Source organism: Strix uralensis, chromosome 30 (assembly GCF_047716275.1).
Source record: "Strix uralensis isolate ZFMK-TIS-50842 chromosome 30, bStrUra1, whole genome shotgun sequence".
Classification (NCBI taxonomy): Eukaryota; Metazoa; Chordata; class Aves; order Strigiformes; family Strigidae; genus Strix; species Strix uralensis.
In genome coordinates, this window is record NC_134001.1 from 72,567 (window position 1) to 92,574 (window position 20,008).

At 58.8% G+C, this 20,008-nt stretch overlaps 1 protein-coding gene, 1 long non-coding RNA gene and 1 pseudogene across 2 annotated transcripts; 2 read left to right on the forward strand and 1 right to left on the reverse strand.

Moving 5' to 3' along the window:
* Positions 1–10,454: 10,454 nt before the first annotated feature.
* On the reverse strand, positions 10,455–10,974 carry LOC141935970 (26S proteasome non-ATPase regulatory subunit 8-like; annotated as a pseudogene).
* Positions 10,975–11,370: 396 nt separating this feature from the next.
* On the forward strand, positions 11,371–13,033 carry LOC141935978 (uncharacterized). The gene is made up of 3 exons (XR_012626668.1): positions 11,371–11,432; positions 11,507–11,610; positions 12,861–13,033. It is a non-coding gene; the product is annotated as an uncharacterized LOC141935978 (long non-coding RNA).
* A 3,047-nt stretch (positions 13,034–16,080) lies between these two features.
* Positions 16,081–18,601, forward strand: LOC141935965 (26S proteasome non-ATPase regulatory subunit 8). The gene is made up of 7 exons (XM_074852654.1): positions 16,081–16,267; positions 17,174–17,246; positions 17,359–17,461; positions 17,543–17,708; positions 17,789–17,889; positions 17,976–18,087; positions 18,178–18,601. Exons 1-7 carry the CDS (start codon positions 16,121–16,123, stop codon positions 18,313–18,315), a joined length of 840 nt encoding a protein of 279 aa, XP_074708755.1. The 5' UTR covers positions 16,081–16,120; the 3' UTR covers positions 18,316–18,601.
* The last annotated feature ends 1,407 nt before the right edge of the window (positions 18,602–20,008 follow it).

Sequence of the window (20,008 nt, forward strand, 5' to 3'; positions counted from 1 at the left end):
ACCTCACCCCTCCCACACATGGGATACGTAGGTGTGTGGGTCGACCTGGGGGACGGACCCAAGGAAAGTGGGTATAAATCAAGGGGGGGAAGGAAGGGGGGGCCTGGAGAGTGCAGGGAAACGAAGAAGACGGCTGCCTCCTGTGCCTCCTGGAGCCCTCGCCGGCGGGATCAGCGCAGGAACCCGGACGGGTGATCTGTATTTCCCCATTCCCTCTGCCTCCCTCTTTTCCCTTTCCCATTAAGACATGCAAGGCATATTGTATTGCTTGCCACAACTCGCTATGTACCTAGCCAACTATCGTGTGTTCAGTTAGTACATTGTGGGTAGTTCATAAATGTTTGGACTTGGAGACTTGTTGTCCGCTCCGTTGGGGTGATACTAAAAAGCCGGTCGAGGAAGAACTCTCTAAGAGTCAGAATCAGAGTGTTAGAAAGCAGGCATTCTTTACTGCAGCGCTGGGTGCACGGGGGATCGCTCCTCCACAAGCGTGCACACCTTGGAGCGAGAAGCGGCTCCTTTCTATAGTGTAAAGCGTTTACATATTCATTATAATTCCGAGAATAGCGAGAGATATTACAGTTAGTTTTGAGAAGTCATTAACACAAACCCCACCCCAAGTCTCTCTCTGTTGCGCCTGCGCAGGGGCTCCTGGTGGTCTTGGGGGGGGTCTTCAGGGTGAAGACTGAAGATGCCTCCTCTTCCTCTCGTGACGTCTCACCTAGTTACCATTTCTAGAGTTATGACAACTTAGCCTTCACTGAGTCACAGAATCACAGAATCGTCCAGGTTGGAAAGACCTTGAAGATCCTCCAGTCCAACCACTGACGTCACCCTGACCGTTCCCAACTCCACCAGATCCCTCAGCGCTGGGTCAACCCGACTCTTCAACCCCTCCAGGGATGGGGACTCCCCCCCTGCCCTGGGCAGCCCATTCCAACGCCCAACAGCCCCTTCTGCAAAGAAATCCTTCCTAAGAGCCAGTCTGACCCTGCCCTGGCGCAGCTTGAGGCCATTCCCTCTTGGCCTGCCGCTGGCTCCTTGGCTCAAGAGGCTCCTCCCCCCTCTCTGCACCCTCCTTTCAGGGAGTTGCAGAGGGCCAGGAGGTCTCCCCTCAGCCTCCTCTTCTCCACACTAAACCCCCCCAGTTCCCTCAGCTGCTCCTCCTAAGACTTGTTCTCTGGATCCTTCACTAGTTTCGTTCTTCTCTGGCCACATTCCAGCACCTCAGTGGCCTTTTAGGGGTGAGGAGCCCCAAAACTGAACCCACTCATCGAGGGGCGGCCGAGCACAGGGGTGAGATCCCTTCCCTGTCCCTGCTGGCCACGCTAGGGCTGATACAAGCCAGGATGATGCCATTGGCCTTCTTGGCCACCTGGGCACAGCGCTGGCTCGTTATCCATCAATCACCCCCCAGGTCCCTCTCTGACTGGCAGCTCTCCAGCCACTCCTCCCCCAGCCTGTAGCCCTGCTGGGGGTTGTTGTGGCCCAAGGGCAGCACCCGGCCTTTGGCCTTAGTGAAACTCCTCCCGTTGGGCTCAGCCCATCGCTCCAGCCTGGCCAGGTCTCTCTGCAGAGCCTCCCTACCCTCGAGAGATCAACACTCCCACCCAACTGGGTGTCATCTGCAAACTGACTGAGGGGGCACTCGATCCCCTCGTCCAGACCATCGATAAAGATGTTAAACAGGAGTGGCCCCAAAACTGAGCCCTGGTGGACACCACTCGTGACCGGCCGCCAACTGGATTTAACTCCGTTCCCCACCACTCTCTGGGCCCGGCCATTGGCCAGTTTTTTACCCAGCAAAGCGTGCGATCATTTAAGCCTCGAGCAGCCAGTTTCGCCAGAAGAATGTTGTGGGAAATGGTGTCAAAGGCCTTGCTAAAGTCAAGGTAAACAACATCCACAGCCTTTCCCTCATCCAATAAGTAGGTCACTTTGTCATAGAAGGAGATCAGGTTTGTCAGGCAGGACCTGCCCTTCCTAAACCCGCTCACTGGGCCTGACCATCTGGCTGTCCCGCACGTGCTGTGTGATGGTGCTCAGGAGGAGCTGCTCCATCAGCTTCCCGGGCACCGACGTCAAGCTGACAGGCCTGTAATTTCCCGGATCATCTTTCCGACCCTTCTTATCTCTGGGCGTCACATTGGCCAGTTTCCAATCTGTCAGGACCTCCCCGGTCAGCCAGGACTGCTGGGAAATGATGGAAAGCGGCTTGGCGAGCACCCAGCCAGCTCCTTCAGCACCCTCGGGTGTATCCCGTCTGGTCCCACAGACTTGTGTGTGTCTGTGTGATGCAGCAGGTCACTGACCGTCTCCTCCTGCATTGCGGGGGGGTCGTTCTCCCAGTCTCTGTCTGGCGGAGGAGGCTGGATTCCCTCAGTACAACTGCTCTTGCTATTAAAAGACTGAGGCAAAGAAGGCATTAAGCACCTCAGCCTTCTCCTCATCACTGGTTACCACGTTTCCTCCTGCGTCTGGCAGGGGATGGAGGCTCTCCCTGGTCTTTCTTCTGCTGTTGACGTACTTATAGAAACATTTCTTGTTGTCCTTGACTGCTGAAGCCAGATTCATTTCTAGCTGGGCTTTGGGCCTCCTGATTTCCACCCTGCACAGCCTCACAGCCTCTTTGTAATCACTGTGAGTGGCCAGTCCCTTCTTCCAAAGGCCAGCTGGGGAGTCCCAGCGAGGGGGGGCTGGGGGGGGCAGCCCATGGGTGAGGGGCACACACGTGTGAAGAATATGGTGGTGATTCGTGTTAAAATATGATGACTTTGTTAAGAGTTTTCCATGTGCATAAGTTAAAGGAGATTTGTCATAGTTTTATTGTTAAAAGGGGTTTGGAGGTTTTTTCCCTCAGTGACTGATGCTAAGCAGGTGGAAAATTACTGGCGGGACCCCCGTCAGAAGCCCCCAGCAACAGCGGATTGTGCAGGTGAAATATGATCGGAGGAACCCTGCCAGGAGCCCCGGCAACCCCAGAAAGCCCGGGGAAGTTTGAGGGACCCTGCTGCGCGTGTGGGGATGGGACTATAAAAGGGAGTGAGGCAGCACCACCCGGTGCTCGTCGGTGCGGAGCAGGAAGCCCCCCCTGCCCCCCGGCGTGCCAAATTTTTTTTACTTGTTCTCATTGCAAATAAATTTATAAAATATATTTTCGGCTCTGCCTCGGCATTTATAACAATTTGGTGCCCCCGACGTGATACTTCGGGACCCGTGGAGTGCTGGTTTCCAGGGGAGGCGCCCCACCTTTTCGGTGGCTCCCGGATTCCTTTGCTTCCTCGGACCGACAGTATCACGAACAGAAGGCGATAAGAACAAGCAAAAGAAAAGCGAAATCCCCAGACGACGCTCCCCGGAGATTCCCCGCGAAGGATCCAGGCGAAGCCCTCGGACTGTGAGTGACGCCTGGTGCGGGAGGGGTGATTTTCTGCCTGAGTGAGTGCGGTGTGACTGAGACGTGACAGTGTGACGAAGCGAGTGCGGAGCCCTTCTAGCCGCGGTTCCAGAGTCTCGCGAGAGGCCTGGCCGGCGAAGGGGCGAAGCGAAAGAAAAAAAGGGTTTGAAAGGCCTCAGGCAAGGGTTTTCAGGATAGGCATTATCCTAGGGTTGATAGGGGTTTGTTTTATCCCAGGGTTGCCGGCAAGAGATTCGGGATAGGTTTTATCCCAGGGTTAAGAGATTCGGGATAGGTTTTATCCCAGGGTTAAGAGATTCGGGATAGGTTTTATCTCAGGGTTATGGGCCAGAAAGGGAGTAAATCCCGCGGCTCGGGGAGCCCACGGAGAGGTTCCCAGAGAGGGAGCGATTTGCCCGACACTTCTCAGGACAGTCCCCTGGGTTGTATGCTGAGAAATTGGGCTAATTGGTCAGAAACAAAAGGGAAAAGTAAAGAAAAAATGATTCAGTATCGCATGGTCGAATGGACGGAAGAACCTATTAAATCTGATGATTTATTTTGGCCAAAATTTGGAACTACTGACGATTGGACATGTCAGGCGTTAAATTCATATCTAAGTAATAAAAAACCCTATAATCAAGACGAATGTAACTATGCTCAGGTGTGGAGAGGTTCCCGAATAACATCAAAAATGCTATTACTAAAGAATAAAAACACTAATAAGAGAACTTTCAAAGAATGGGAGCCTTTAGCAAATCTTCCTCCTCCTCACGAGGGAAGCTCAGAGGATGAGGAACCAAAGCCTACCGCTCCTTCCCCTCCATCAACTAGCAGAACCAGCAACCAAGAAAAACAGAAACAAACAACAAATAGTGGGGCAGAGGTTTGGGAAGGCGTTGGCGGCGGCGGGCGGCCCCCGGGACCGCGGCACGACCCCGCACCAGGACCCGGCCCCCCCGCGGCACCGCAGGGAGGGGCCCGACGGCGGCTGCACCCCCGCGGGGGCTGCGCCGAGCGCTGCGGTCTGAGCGCGGTGCTGGAGGAGCCCGGCCGGGGAATAAAGCAGAGAGCGAGCAACAGATTTCACAAATATGTTCGGGGGTAGACCTGACCTCCCCGGTGGGAGAGGCTTTGCTGAAAACTCAGTTCGTGGCCAAATCGTGGGGTGATACCAGAGAGAAATGAAAAAAGTTAGATGACTGGCAAGATCGGGGTCTGCAGGAGCTGTTGAGAGAAGCACAGAAGGTGTATGTTAGAAGGGACGAAGAAAAGCAGAGAGTGAAGGCGAAAATACTTGTAGCAGTCAGAGAAACTCAGCGGAGAGAGGAGAAGCCTCCGAGATCTCGCTCTAATGAATCACCTGGAGCTTTAGGTGGTGAAAAGAGAGGGACGGTAATTAGAGAAAACACATTAACCTGCTATTATTGTGGAAAGAAGGGACATTTACAACGGAATTGTAGAAAGCGAGAGCGGGATGAAAGGATGTTTAAAGGAGAATAGGGGTGTCAGGGGCTCTATTTCCTGGGGACAAAGACATCAGAGGAGCCCTTGATAAAATTGAAATTAGGTCCCCAGGGAGAGGAGTTTGAGTTTTTAGTAGATGTGGGTGCCGAGAAATCAACTGTGAGAAACATTCCGAGGGGATGTAAAGTGGAAAAAGAAACTGCTCTAGTAATAGGAGCTAAAGGGGAACCATTTAAAGTACCAGGTGTCGGGGATGTAGAAATAGAATCCCAACCCCGTATCGTTATAGGGGATTTACTGTTGCTGCCAGAGGCTGAAAATAACCTGGGAAGAGATTTAATGACGGAGTTAAAATTAATAATAATACAAGAAAAAGAACTAAAAATTTATACATTAACGGAAAAAGACAAACAACAAATAGATACGAAGGTCTGGTATACAAAAGGAGAGACTGGAAAACTTGAAATAAAACCTATTAAAATTAATTTAATTGATCCGGAGACACCAATTCGGATAAAACAATACCCCATTCCCCTAAAGGGCCGAGAGGGGTTGGAACCAATAATAGACGAATTACTAAGTAAAGGCACATCGGAACCTTGCATGTCTCCACATAACACACCTATTTTACCAGTTCTAAAATCAGACGGATCTTACAGATCGGTGCAAGATTTAAGGGCTGTGAATCAGCGAACTGTGGCTCGTTTCCCTGTGGTAGCAAACCCCTATATGCTACTTAACCAGCTATCCCCTGACTATATTTGGTAAAGTAATGATTAAAACCTGGAAGGAGGAAAGCTTATCTCCTAGATGGGGAGGACCATTCCTGGTGGTGTTGACTACGGAGACAGCTGTAAGAACTGCTGAAAGAGGATGGACTCGTATTTCCAGGGTGAAAGGACCAGTCACAGGTGAATCAGATTGGAAGATCGAGTCAACGCCTGGAGATTTGAAGCTCCGAATGCGACGGAGTTAAAATAGGACTGGACTTACCGAGGCAGACAGAGCGACATCAACAGTAGTAAAGATCCTGAATCGTCCACATGAACCCTGTGTGTATGTATATATGTTAAAAGGTTGTAACATTCACAGGTTTTTTTCGGTTTTAGACTGTTTTGCATGAAAACATAAGTCAGTTTGTATAGTTGAACAAAGAAACTGAAAAAAAAGGGAAGTAAGAGAGTGAGGGAAAAGCTGAGAGTAAGTCCAAGTGAGGGCAAGACTGGGTTGGCCTCCATTTTTGCTGTTAAGAAGACACAAACCCGACCGTTGGCAGCAACCCAATGGGTCCAGGGGTAAACAGAAAAATGTGCCATACCGGACCTCACGATGGCGACTGGCTTTTTCCCTCATGTTGTGTGTTGGCCTCGTGATGGCTAAAAAGGGTCAAAACACTACCAGCTTATGTGACCCCTTTGAAGAGAATGAGTTTGTTCCGTTAGCAAAAACTATAAGTAAAACTTTCAATTTAAGTCACTGCTGGGTTTGTGGGGGACCTCTGGGATTGTCAAGTTGGCCGTGGGTCTCTGTGCCCCTTCCCCAGCACAAATTGTAAGTAACTATAGTGATGTTAATAATACTGCCTGGGAAGATAGTGAAAAATGGCCAGTTCAATTCCCTAACAAGGGTAAATTTTGTCTGAACCGAACTCAGAAAGGAGGAGTTGATGTGGGAGAGAGTAAGTGTCAATGGACACTTACACATAAGTTAATTAACAAAGATAGAGGTATCTATATATGGTTGTGGCTTAACGAACAAGGACGCAGCAAAGGATTCAAGGGGTTCTGGTCAGACAAAAATGAAACTGAATATGCCAAACTACGAGGAAACAGTTTTTATAATCGAACTTGTGAATGGAAAAATGACACTGGGTCCTGGTATTGTACTATACGGATAAATAACAATTTAAACGAAGTTTTCAGCCCTTTGGGTGACAAAAATACGACTTATTTTCAAACCCCAAGGACTGCAGAGGGACCATTTGCCAAAGGTACGAAGGCCAAAAAAGGCCACTATTGGATATGCGGACATACTGCCTACAAACAATTACCGACAAACTGGTCAGGAATCTGTTATATGGGGATTATCCGACCTCTATTTGTCCTTCTTCCAGAGGCGGATGGCCCCCAATTAGGAATAAAATTATATGATAAATTAGGAAATAAGAGTATTACCCGTCGTAAGCGATCCATTGATTTCAGAATAGGTGGAACACAGAAGTGGGGGGAAAATGAGTGGCCTCCTGAGAGAATAATTAAACACTATGGACCTGCCACCTGGAACCCTAATGAACCAATATCAGGGGCAAGAGAACCAACTTATAATTTGAATTGTATAACTAGACTGCAAGCAGTTTTAGAAATCATTACGAATAAAACTGCTAATGCCATAGATCTTTTAGCTCAACAGGCTCAGCAGATGCGCACTGCGATCCTCCAACATCGCATGGTCCTGGACTACCTGCTCGCTGAAGAGGGAGGGGTATGTGGAAAATTAAATGTCTCCAGTTGTTGCCTAGAAATAGATGATGTAGGAGAAGTGGTCCTTCAAATGACCACCGATATCAGAAAACTGGCTCATGTCCCTGTCCAGACGTGGAGTGGCTGGAAGGGCGATCTATGGTCCTGGTTACCTGGAGCCCCGTGGGTAAAACAGCTTTTATTTTATCTGTTGTGGCATTTGCTGCCCTAATGTTTATACCATGTATGATTCCATGTTTTATTAGATTGATTCATTCACTCGTTCAAGGGATGCAAATCTCTGCAATACCAATAGATCCTGAGTTGGCCAGAGGAGAAAAGGTACACCCACTAATGATGGTTAAACTAAAGAAAACAAAACACCCAAATCCCGTACAACAAACCTTAGCCCGTTTTGAAACCCAAACACGAATCAATTTGATAAAACAAAAGGCGAGGGATTGTGAAGAATATGGTGGTGATTCGTGCTAAAATATGGTGACTTTGTTAGTGTTTATCATGTACATAAGTTAAAGGAGATTTATCATGGTTTTATTGTTAAAAGGGGTTTGGAGGTTTTTTCCCTCAGTGACTGATGCTAAGCAGGTGGAAAATTACTGGCGGGACCCCCGTCAGAAGCCCCCAGCAACAGCGGATTGTGCAGGTGAAATATGATCGGAGGAACCCTGCCAGGAGCCCCGGCAACCCCAGAAAGCCCGGGGAAGTTTGAGGGACCCTGCTGCGCGTGTGGGGATGGGACTATAAAAGGGAGTGAGGCAGCACCACCCGGTGCTCGTCGGTGCGGAGCAGGAAGCCCCCCCTGCCCCCCGGCGTGCCTAGCCTTTTTGCTTGTTCTTACTGCAAATACATTTATAAAAAGAGATTTGCGGCTCTGCCTCGGCTTTTATAACACGCGTGTGCACGGGGACACACACACACGTGTGCAGGGCTGCGCACAAGCTCCCAGTAACCCCCCCCACCCCATCCCTGGGTGCGTGTGACCCCGGCTGCCTGCAGGGAGGGGGCGGGGAGGAGGAGAAGGAGAAGCCCCTTGTGCAAACCCCCCCGGGCTCAAGGCGCCTGCACGGCCGCGGGCCAGGTCTGAGAGGGGATTGGGGGGGCGGGGGGGGGATTTGGGGGGGTGAAAGGGGTCTGAGAGGGGATTGGGGGAGTGGAGGGGGCATTTTGGGGGAGTGCAGAGGGGTCTGAGAGGGGATTGGGGGGCGGGGGGCATTTTGGGGAGGTGAGGGGGGTCTGAGAGGGGATTGGGGGGCGGGGGGCATTTTGGGGGGGTGAGGGGGGTCTGAGAGGGGATTGGGGGCGGGGGGGACATTTTTGGGGGGTGAGGGGGGTCTGACAGGAGATTGGGGTGCAGGGGGTGCATTTTTGGGGGTGAGGGGGGGTCTGAGAGGGGATTGGGGGGCGGGGGGCATTTTGGGGGGGTGAGGGGTGTCTGAGAGGGGATTGGGGGGCGGGGGGGCATTTGGGGGGCGTCCTGGGGGTCTGAGAGGGGATTGGGGGGCAGGGAGGGCATTTTGGGGGGGTGAGGGGGGTTGGGGGGTTCTGATGTCCAGTGCCCTGCGGCCACCAACCAGCAACCCGTGGCCAACACCCAGCACCCCACAGCTGATGTCCAGCACCCTGTAGCCACCATGCAGCAACCCGTGGCCAACACCCAGCAAGCTGTGGCCACCCCCCAGCCTCCCGTGACCACCACCCAGCACTCCACAGCTGATGTCCAGCACCCTGTGGCCACCACGCAGCGACCCGTGGCCAACACTCAGCAAGCTGTGGTCACCCCCCAGCCTCCCCCGTGACCACCACCCAGCATCCCACACCTGGTGGCCAGCACCATGCAGTGGACATCCATCATCCCACAGGTGATGCCCAGTGCCCGTGGCCACCACCTCGTGCCCTGTGGCCAACCAATGCCCCACAGAACCCACCCAGGGCCCCACAGATGCCACCCAGCACTCTGTGACCACCACCCTGCACCTTGTGGCCACCCAATGCCATACAGATCCCACCCAGGGCCCCACAGATGCCACCCAGCGCTCTGTGGCCACCACCCAGCGCCCCGTGGCCACCCAACGCCCATGGATCCCACCCGGGGCGCCACAGATGCCACCCAGCTCTCTGTGGCCACCACCCAGAGCCCCGTGGCCACCCAAGGTGCCACGGATCCCATCCACTTTGGGGATGTCCCCCAAAGGGAGGGCTCTGAGCCCCCCAAAACCCCGGCAGGGCCCCCCCATTGGCCCCCCTTTGAGGTGGGGGCAGGAGTGCCCCCACCACTGCCATTGACGTCACCAGGACCCCTCCCTGCTGCCCAGGAACATCAGCGCTTGGTGAGTTTGGGTGCGGGGGACCCCAAAAAATGGGGGGGGGCCCAAAATTGGGGGGGGACCCCAAAAATAGTGGGGGGGAAGGGATCCCTCTTCCCCATTGAAATGGGGTGTAAAACCACATTGCAGCTGGGGGGGGGGAGGGCTGGGAGGGCTGGGGGAGCATCGAGGGAGTTTCTGGGGGCTGGTGGAGGTTTGGGGGGGTCAGGGGCCCCCCAATAACCCCCCCTTTGCCCCCCCCAGGATGTCCCCCCCACCAACCACCTGGCCAAGCCTCCCGCGGCCACCCTGACCCTGGCCGGGACCCTGGTCGCCCCCAGCGAGGTGCTGCTGGCCCCCCCTGCCGAGGAAGAGGCAGGAAGAGGAGGAGGAGGGAGGAAGAAACCACTGAGCCCCCCCCCCCAAAACCCACCCCTGCACCCCCTCAGACCCCCCTTTTTATTTTTTTGGGGGGGGCCTCCCCAAGGGCACCATCACTGCTAGAAGCCGCCATCGCTTTATTGAATCTGGAGAGGAAGGGGGGGGGCACACAAATCCACACCCCCTCCCCCAATTCTACCCAAAAAGGGGGTGCAAGGGGGGGGCGGGGGGGCTCCCCACAACCCCCCCAAACCACCTTTTAAATATTTAACACCCCCCCAACAACAAACTGCAGGTGGCGAGAACATAAATGAGTGGGGACGCCCCGGAGGATGGTGGATGGCGGATGGCTCGAAGGGGAGGGGGGGGTCTGAAAGGTGGGAAAAAAAGGGGGTACGGGGGGGTACGGGGGGGTACGGGGGGGGCCTAAATGATCATTTCCAGCTGCCGCACGTATTCGATGACCTGCTTGGCCAGTTCGGTCGAGGGGATGGTGGCGTCTGTTTTTCTGGGGGCAGCTACTAAAACTGTAGTAGTTGTTGGGGCCCAACACCCATCCACGCTGCAAAAATTAAAAAAAAAAAAAGGGATTTTGGGGTGTCCTGTAGTTTTGGGGACCCCCCCCGCGAAAAATCAGCCCCCCCCAAGCACCTTTTTGGCGTAACGGGTCATTTTTCCGGCGGCGCTGAGGAGCAGGCAGGTGGCTTCGCTGATCAGCTTTCTCGATGCCGCTGGCGATTTCGTCACTGGGGGGGTGGGGGGGGGATAAGGGTTAAAAATGGGGGTGCAGCGAGGTTTGGGGGGGTCGAGGGGGTGCGGGGGGGGCTCACCGGGTGGTGTCGAGGAGGATATCCATGAAAAAAGTGTAACTTTCCGCCGGGATGTTGCCTTTGGCCAGGAAAACTTTGTTGTATCTGCCCTCCATTAAATACTGCGGAGAGAGGGAGCGTTACAAAAATTGAAATATATATATTAAAAAAAAGAGGGGTTGGGGGGACATGGGGGTGTGATGGGGACATGGGGAGGGTGATGGGGACACAGGGAGGGGTTGGGGGGACATGGGGAGGAGTTGGGGGGACATGGAGGGGTGATGGGGACATGGGGAGGGGTTGGGGGTTTGCTGCCCAGATAATTGGGGGGACCCCCCCCCCCCCCAAGGTAACAGGAGTATCACCCCTTGCTCGGACATTGGGACCCCCCCAGCTCCGGTCTGAGCCTGGGGGATACGTGAGGGGACAGTTCTGGGGGGGGCGTTGGGGAAGGGGGAGTTTGGGGAGTGGGGGTCCCCCCCAGAGTGCAGCTGCACCCCAGGGGACCCCAGTATTTGTGTGTGTGTCCCCCGCAGGAAGAACGTCACCTCCACCAAGATCCCCGACACCAAGGGCTGCCGCACCTGCTGCGTGGGTGCGTGGGGGGGCTCGGGGGGGTTTGGGGGGGCTCAAGGGGGTGTCTGATGGGGTCCCCCCCCGTGTCCCCAGCCAGGAACGGGCAGACGGGGTGTCACTACCTGTGCGGGGCGCTGGACGCCGGCGTGGTGCTGCTGCAGTGGTACCAGCCCCTGCAGAAGTTCATGTTGGTCAAGGTAGGGCCCCCCGACCCCTGACCTCTGACCCCTGACCCCCACCCTGTCCCCAACAGTGTCCCCTCTCCCCTCCCCCCAACCTGTGTCCCCAATAACCCCCGTACGGGGCTCCTGTGTCCCCGTGTCCCCATGGGGGGATCTGTGTCCCCACATCCCGTGTCCTCATGGTGGGTCCCTGTGTCCCCACGTCCCCAAATCCCCATGGCAGTTCCCTGTGTCCCCGTGTCACCACATTCCCGTGTCCCCATGGCAGTTCCATGCTGGGTCCCCGTGTCCCCACATCCCCCATGTCCCTGTGTCCCCACACTGGGTCCCCGTGTCCCCATGTCCCCCATGTCCCCATGGCAGTTCCATGCTGGGTCCCCGTGTCCCCACATCCCCCATGTCCCTGTGTCCCCACACTGGGTCCCCGTGTCCCCACGTCCCCCGTGTCCCCATGTCCCAATGGTGGTTCCACGCTGCATCGCTGTGTCCCCACGTGCCCCATGTCCCCATGTCCCCAGGGCGGTTCCATGCTGGGTCCCCGTGTCCCCATGGCGGTTCCATGCTGGGTCCCTGTGTCCCCACGTCCCCCATGTCCTTGTGTCCCCATGATGGTTCCACGCTGGGTCCCCATGTCCCCATGTCCCCCGTGTCCCCATGGCGGTTCCATGCTGGGTCCCCGTGTCCCCACGTCCCCCATGTCCCCGTGTCCCCACACTGGGTCCCCATGTCCCCATGTCCCCCGTGTCCCTGTGTCCCCATGGCCGTTCCACGCTGGGTCCCCGTGTCCCCACACTGGGTCCCCATGTCCCCATGTCCCCCGTGTCCCCATGGCGGTTCCACACTGGGTCCCCATGTCCCCACATCCCCCGTGTCCCCATGTCCCCATGGCAGTTCCACACTGGGTCCCCATGTCCCCACATCCCCCGTGTCCCCATGTCCCCATGGCGGTTCCATGCTGGGTCCCCGTGTCCCCACGTCCCCCATGTCCCCGTGTCCCCACACTGGGTCCCCATGTCCCCATGTCCCCCGTGTCCCTGTGTCCCCATGGCCGTTCCACGCTGGGTCCCCATGTCCCCATGTCCCCCGTGTCCCCATGGCGGTTCCACACTGGGTCCCCATGTCCCCACATCCCCCGTGTCCCCATGTCCCCATGGTGGTTCCACGCTGGGTCCCCGTGTCCCCACGTCCCCCGTGTCCCCATGTCCCCATGGTGGTTCCACGCTGGGTCCCCGTGTCCCCACGTCCCCCGTGTCCCCGTGTCCCAGCACTTCGACTTCCCGCTGCCGTCGCCGCTGCGGGTCTTCGAGCTGCTGGTGACCCCGGGGGAGGAGTTCCCCAGCGTCTGCATCAGGGTGGCCCCCGGCCCCTCGCCCGCGCGCCCCGTCCTCTTCCGCACCATCAACCTCAACTCCCTCACCTCCTGGTTCACCCACGCCGGTGCCGGTGAGACCGGGGGGGGGCGGTTGGGGGGGCCTGGGGGGGTTTGGGGGGGCTGGGGGTCTTGGGGGGGGCCTGGGCCACTGGGGCTCCTCTGTTCTGGCTGGGCAGCCTGAGGGAGGTGGGGTCCCAGGAGGATTGGGGGGTCTCAGGGGGATTTGGGGGGCTCAGGGGGATCAGCGGGGTCCCTGGGCTCAATGTGGGGGTCCTGTAGGATTTGGGGGGCTCCTGGGTTCAATGTGGGGGTCCCAGGGGGATTTGGGAGTTCCTGGGCTCAATGTGGGGGTCCTGGGGGATTTGGGCATCCCAGAAGGATTTGGGGGTCTCAGGGGGATTGGGGGGTCTCAGGGGGGTCGGCAGGGTCGGACATGGGGGGATGTCAGGAGGACCCTGAGGGGACATGGAGACCCTTGGGGGACAAGGGGGTGTCAGAAGGACTCCGAGGGGACATGGGGAGATGCCAGGAGCACCCCAAGGGGACAAGGACACGCATCCCCCAAAGGCCGTGGTGGCCCCGGCCGGCCCCCGCGGGGACGTGTCCCCCTGGGGAGCACCCTCCCCGTCCCCCCCCCGTCACGGGGTGACGTGGGGCCGTGTGTGTGTGTCCCCCTTTCCCCCACCCCCCAGCCCCCCCTCAGAAGCCCTTGATGTGACAATAGGCCTCCAGGCTGGCGAAGAGGATGTAGAGCAGCCAGAGGCCGAGGAAGAGGCCGGCAGTGAGGAGTTTGGGGGTGCGGGGGCCCCCCAGCTCGCCGCCGATGTGGGGCCGGCGGCGGTACATGAGGACGCTGATGCAGACGAAGGCGAAGATGGTGAAGAGGGTGACGGAGAAGGCCAAGGTGCCCGTCTGCACCTCGAAGTCCCGGCCCTGAGCCGCCCAGTAAATGGCGGTCCCCGTGTCCCCATCCTCACATCCCCGTCCCTTTCCCTGTGTCCCCCCCCCGCCCCCAGAATGTCCCCCCCGACCTGGCCGTCTGCTGCTTCGTGCTGGAGCAGTCGCTCTCGGTGCGGGCGCTGCAGGAGATGTTGGCCAACAGCTCCGAGACCGGCGCCGAGGTGGGTTTGGGGTACCCTGGGGTGGTTGGGGCGCCCCCGGGGGGGGGTTGGGGTACCCTGGGGGGGTTGGGGCGGTCCTGAAGGGCTCCCAACCCCCGCTGACCCCCCTTCTTCTCTCCCCCCACCCACCCCAGGGCGTCGATCTGGATAAGTAGGTAGGTGCCACCGTGGTGCAGTGACCCCCCCCCCACCTTCCTCCTGGCCCCCAAGGGTGCCCAGGTCCCCTTGGGGTCCTCCTGACACCCCCATGTCCCCTGAGGGTCTTCATGTCCCCTCAGGGTGCTCCTGTCACCCCCCACATGTCCCCCGAGGGTCCCCACACTCCCTTAGGAACCCCCCCAGTCCCCCCGTGTCCCCCCTGTCCCCGCGGGGGGGGGGGGAAGTGTCGGGGGGGGGCACACACGTGTGCAAGCCACGGCCGCTCCCCTGCACCTCAGGGGGACCCCAGGGACCCCTACGGCCACCTCAGGGACCCCCCGGACCCCCTCGAGACCCCCCACAGTGGGGTCCGGGGGGGCCTTTTCTTACCACGAGTGTTTTTTAAAGCCACCCCGGGGAGGGGGTGGAGGGGTGGGGGTGTCCCTGTTTTTAACCCCAATTTCGTAGCGGCTCGTCCCTCCCGGGGAGGTGGGGGGGGACACAGGGGGGAGGGGACATGCGGGGAGGGGACACAGAGGGGGGGACACACAGACGGGGGGGGGGACACGCGGGGGCTGTTGCTGTTGGTGCAGGCACCGACCCCAAAGAAACCCCCTGGGAAACGGCCACGTGTGGTGTCAGTCTGTGCCCCCCGCGCCGCCCCACGGCCACGGGGACACACGGCCACGGGGACACAGGGCCACGGGGACACACGGCACCCATGGGCCCACAGCACCCACAAATCCATCGACCCACGGTCCCACAGCACCCACGGACCCGCAGCACCCACAGTCCCACAGCACCCATGGTCTGCACGGTCCCATGGCACCCACAGCACCCACAGACCCACAAACCCACAGTCCCACAGCACCCACAGCACCGTGGTCCCACGGCCCCCACAGTCCCACGGTCCCCTGGCACCCACAGCACCCACGTCACCCACAGACCCGCCGCGCCGTGGCCACGATGGCCCCATGGCAGGAGGCCATATGGGTGCCGTGGGGCCATACGGGGGGTGCGTTGTGCTGGGGGGGCCGTATGGCGTGTCACGGGATGTATGGCGTGTCATGGTATGTATGGCGTGTCATGGTATGTATGGCGTGTCACGGGACGTATGGCATGTCACAGGGATGTATGGCGTGTCATGGTATGTATGGCGTGTCATGGTATGTATGGCGTGTCATGGTATGTATGGCGTGTCATGGTATGTATGGCGTGTCATGGTATGTATGGCGTGTCACGGGACGTATGGTGTGTCACGGGACATATGGCGTGTCACAGGTGTAATAAAACATATATGGTATTTGTTATTCAAATCTCAAGGGGAAAAAGAAGTTGCAGTCAGGATGTTGTGGCCGAACAGTTTTGTAATTCTCTTATGTAAATAAGAAATAAGATATATGTGTATAGTTTCTATTGTTAAAATCAGTTGTTAGAAGGGAGCTAAAATGGCCCCATCTTCAAGCCACTACACAAACCCCTGTGCTGAGTCATCCCCCTTCTGTGAGGGAAACCTGAGAAAAGCCCCGAAAACCTGAGAAAAGCCGGGAAACTTGTTTACACCTTTGCAGCCCCCTCAGGGTACGCCCGTCCTGAATATGGATGAAGCTGCACTATAAAGGGACTCAGTGCTGTCCTGGGAGGTGTGTGCTGGTAGAGCAGAGACTCCCGGCACACCCAGCGCTGACGTCACACCCCCGCGCTGACGTCACACCCCCGCGGCCCGGGTGGGGGGGGGTCGATCCCTCTGCGCACGCGCCTCGCCGGCGCCGCTTCCCCTCCGCACGCTTTAGCCCCGCCCCCGCGCCGCGATTGGCTGCGGCGCGGCGTCGCCGTGGTGACGGTGCCGTCGGCCTCGCGGCGTCGGTGCCGTCAAGCGCGGCGGTGCCGGGTCATGGCGCTGGCCGGGCGGGCGGTGAGCGGGGCGGAGGAGGCGGGGGCGCTGCGGGCGGCCGCCGGGATGTACGAGCAGCTCCGGAGCGAGTGGAGCCGCCAGAGCCCCGACCTCAGCAAGTGCGGGGAGCTCCTGGGGCGCCTCAAGGTGCGGGGGGGGCCGGGGCAGGGGCTGAGGGGGGATCCTGAGGATGGGGAGGGCGGGGCAGGGGCTGAGGGGGGGCTCTGGGGTTGGAAATGGGGCGCGGGGGGTCATTGGGGGGGGTACCTGGGAATGGGGGCAGACAGGGGGGACACCAAGGGGGGGGGGCCCTCTCTGTCATTGGGAATGGGGGCGGCTCTGGGGCTGAGGAAGGGGGTCTAGGAATGACGGGGAGGGGCTGCGAAATGGGGGGGCCCTGAAACTGGGCATGGGGGGGGCTGGGAAATGGGGGTGTCCATGAAATTGGGGGGGGTTGGGCTGAGCCCTCACAAGTTTTTAATTACCCAGAAGCTTTAATTAACCCGCGGGGGGGGTGTGAGTCAGCAGATGCCCCCCCCCCCCCAGCACCCCGCTTCCTGCAGCCGCCCGTGAACATCAATTAACCCGCCCTGTGCGTCTCGGGGGGGGGGGGGGCGGGAGGCTCTGCCCCCCCCCTCGGCTCTGACTCTGTGTGTGTGTGTCCCCCTGTGTCCCCCTGTGTCGTTGTCCCCGGGCCCCCCCCACTGGTGTCCCCCTTTTTCATCCCCCCTCCCCTCTGTACCCCTCTGTCCCTGTCTGTCCCCCTCCTCGGTGTACCCTCCTCTGTCGTCATCCCCCCCCCCCCCCCCCGGTGTCCCCCCTGTGTCCCCCTCTGTCGTCTGTCCCCCCCCCTTGGTGTCTCCCCCTGTCCCTGCATTCCCCCCCTGTGTCCCCCACACCTCGCTCTCCCCCCTGTGTCCCCCTGTTGTCATGTGTGTCCCCACCCTCGGTGTCCCCCTCTGTTGTCCCCCCCCTCGGTGCCCCCCCATCCCCCTATGTCTGTTCCCCACTCCCCCCCTGTCCCCCACCCATGCCCCCCCCTTCCCCCCCCAGCTCGCTTTACTGGAGCTCAACTTCCTCCCCACCACCGGCACCAAGCTCACCAAGCAGCAGCTCCTCCTGGCCCGTGAGTGCCCCAATTCAGGGGGGTGGGGGGACTCCCCCCCCCCCCCCCCCCCTTGATTTTTACCCCCCCTTTTCCCTTTTCCCCCTTTTTTTTTAATTATTTGCCCCCCCAGGGGACATCCTGGAGATCGGCGCCCAGTGGAGCATCCTGCAGAAGGACATCCCCTCCTTCGAGCGCTACATGGCCCAGCTCAAGTGCTACTACTATGACTACAAGTAAGCCACAAAACTCCGGGTGACCCCAAAACCCCCCTTTTTCCCCCCAAACCCACCTTTTTTTAATTCCCCCCCCCCCAGGGAGGAGCTGCCGGAATCAGCCTACAAGCACCAACTCCTGGGCTTGAACCTGCTCTTCTTGCTGTCGCAGAACCGCGTCGCCGAGTTCCACACCGAGCTGGAGCGGCTGCCGGCTAAAGAAATCCTGAGCAACGTCTACATCAAGCACCCCGTTTCCCTCGAGCAGGTCCCCCTTATTTTGAGGCAATTTCCTGCTTTTTTTTAATATATATATTTCAATTTTTGTAACGCTCCCTCTCTCCGCAGTATTTAATGGAGGGCAGATACAACAAAGTTTTCCTGGCCAAAGGCAACATCCCGGCGGAAAGTTACACTTTTTTCATGGATATCCTCCTCGACACCACCCGGTGAGCCCCCCCCGCACCCCCTCGACCCCCCCAAACCTCGCTGCACCCCCATTTTTAACCCTTATCCCCCCCCAAACCCCCCCCAGTGACGAAATCGCCAGCTGCATCGAGAAAGCCTACGAAAAACTCCTCTTCAGCGAAGCCACCCGCATGCTCTTCTTCACCACCGCCGAAAAAATGACAGATTACGCCAAAAAGGTGCTTGGGGGGGGCTGATTTTTCGCCGGGGGGGGGTCCCCAAAACTACAGGACACCCCAGAATCCCTTTTTTTTTTTTAATTTTTGCAGCGTGGATGGGTGTTGGGCCCCAACAACTACTACAGTTTTAGTAGCCGCCAACAAAAGCCCGAAGACGCCACCATCCCCTCGACCGAACTGGCCAAGCAGGTCATCGAATACGCGCGGCAGCTGGAAATGATCGTTTAGGGCCCCCCCGTACCCCCTCGTATCCCCCTTTTTTTTCCTCCTTTTGGCCCACCCCCCCTCTTCATAAATGAGTGGGGATGGCGGATGCCTTGTTCTCACCACCTGCAGTTTGCTGTTGGGGGGGTGTTAAATATTTAAAAGGTGGTTTGGGGGGGGTTGTGGGGAGCCCCCCCACCCCCCCTTGCACCCCTTTTTTGGGTAGAATTGGGGAAGGGGTGTGGATTTGTGTGGCTCCCCCCCCCCCCCCCCTTCCTCTCCAGCTTCAATAAAGCGATGGCGGCTTCTAGCAGCGAGTGGTGCCCTTGGCGGGGGGGGCCCAAAAAAAATAAAAAGGGGGGGCTGAGGGGGTGTAGGGCTGGGTTTTGGGGGGGGGGACTCACGGGTCTCTTCCTCGGCAGGGGGGACAGGAGCACCTCACTGGGGGCGACCAGGGTCCCGGCCAGGGTCAGGGTGGCCACGGGGGGCTTGGCCAGGTGGTTGGCAGAGGGGGGACAGCCTGGGGGGGGGGAAAGGGGGGGTTATTGGGGGGCCCCTGACCCCCCCAAACCTCCACCAGTCCCCAGAAACCCCCCCAGCCCCCCCAAACCTCCCCCCCCAGCTGCAATGTGGTTTTACCCCCCATTTCAATGGGGAAGAGGGATCCCTTCCCCCCCTATTTTTGGGGTCCCCCCTATTTTTTGGGGTCCCACCACCCCAAACTCACCAAATGCTGATGTTCCTGGGCAGCGGGGAGGGGTCCTGGTGGCGTCAACGGCAGCGGCGGGGGCAGGAGCCCCCCACCTCAAAGGGGGGCCAATGGGGGGGCCCTGCCAGGGTTTTGGGGGGCTCCGAGCCCCCCCTTTGAGGGACCCCCCCCACTGGGTGGGATCCATGGCACCTTGGGTGGCCACAGGGTGCTGGGTGGTGGCCACAGAGCGCTGGGTGGCATCTGTGGGACCCCACGTGGGATCCGTGGGGCATTGAGTGGCCACGGGGCCCTAGGTGGTGGCCACGGTGCTGGGCATAACCTGTGGGTTGATGTATGCCCACCACAGGGTTCTGGCCACCGACTGTAGGGTGTTGGCCACCAGACATGGGATGCTGGGTGGTGGCCACAGGGCGCTGGACATCGGCCACGGCTTGCTGGGTGGTGGCCATGGGTCACTGCATGGTGGCCACAGGGTGTTGGACATCAGCTGTGGGGTGCTGGGTGGTGGCCACGGGGTGCTGGACATCAGAAACACCCCCCCTAAATGCCCTCCCTGCCCCCCCAATCCCCTCTCAGACCCCACCCGCTGCTGCGCAGGTGCACTGAGCCCGGGGGGTGGGGGGGGTGTTTGCACGAGGGTTTGCACGAGGGGCTCCTCCTCCTCATCCCCGCCCTCCCCACGGGCAGCCGGGGTCACATGCACCCGGGGGGGGGGGGCGTTAATGGGAGCACTGGGAGCTTGTGGGAGGCCCCCGTGCGCAGTCCCGCACACGTGTGTGTGTCCCGTGCACACGTGTGTGCCCCTCACCCTTGTGCTGCCCCCCTAGCCCCCCCACGCTGGGACTCCCCAACTGGGCTGAACTGGGCTGAACTGGGATTCACCCCACTGCCTGCCCCCCCCCCCCCCCCCCCCCCCCAAAAACTTCTCTTAAAGGGCCAGATGCACCCCTATGGGCTGTACTCTGTGCCCCCCCCCGCAGTATTTTGGGGGGACCCAGGCATCGG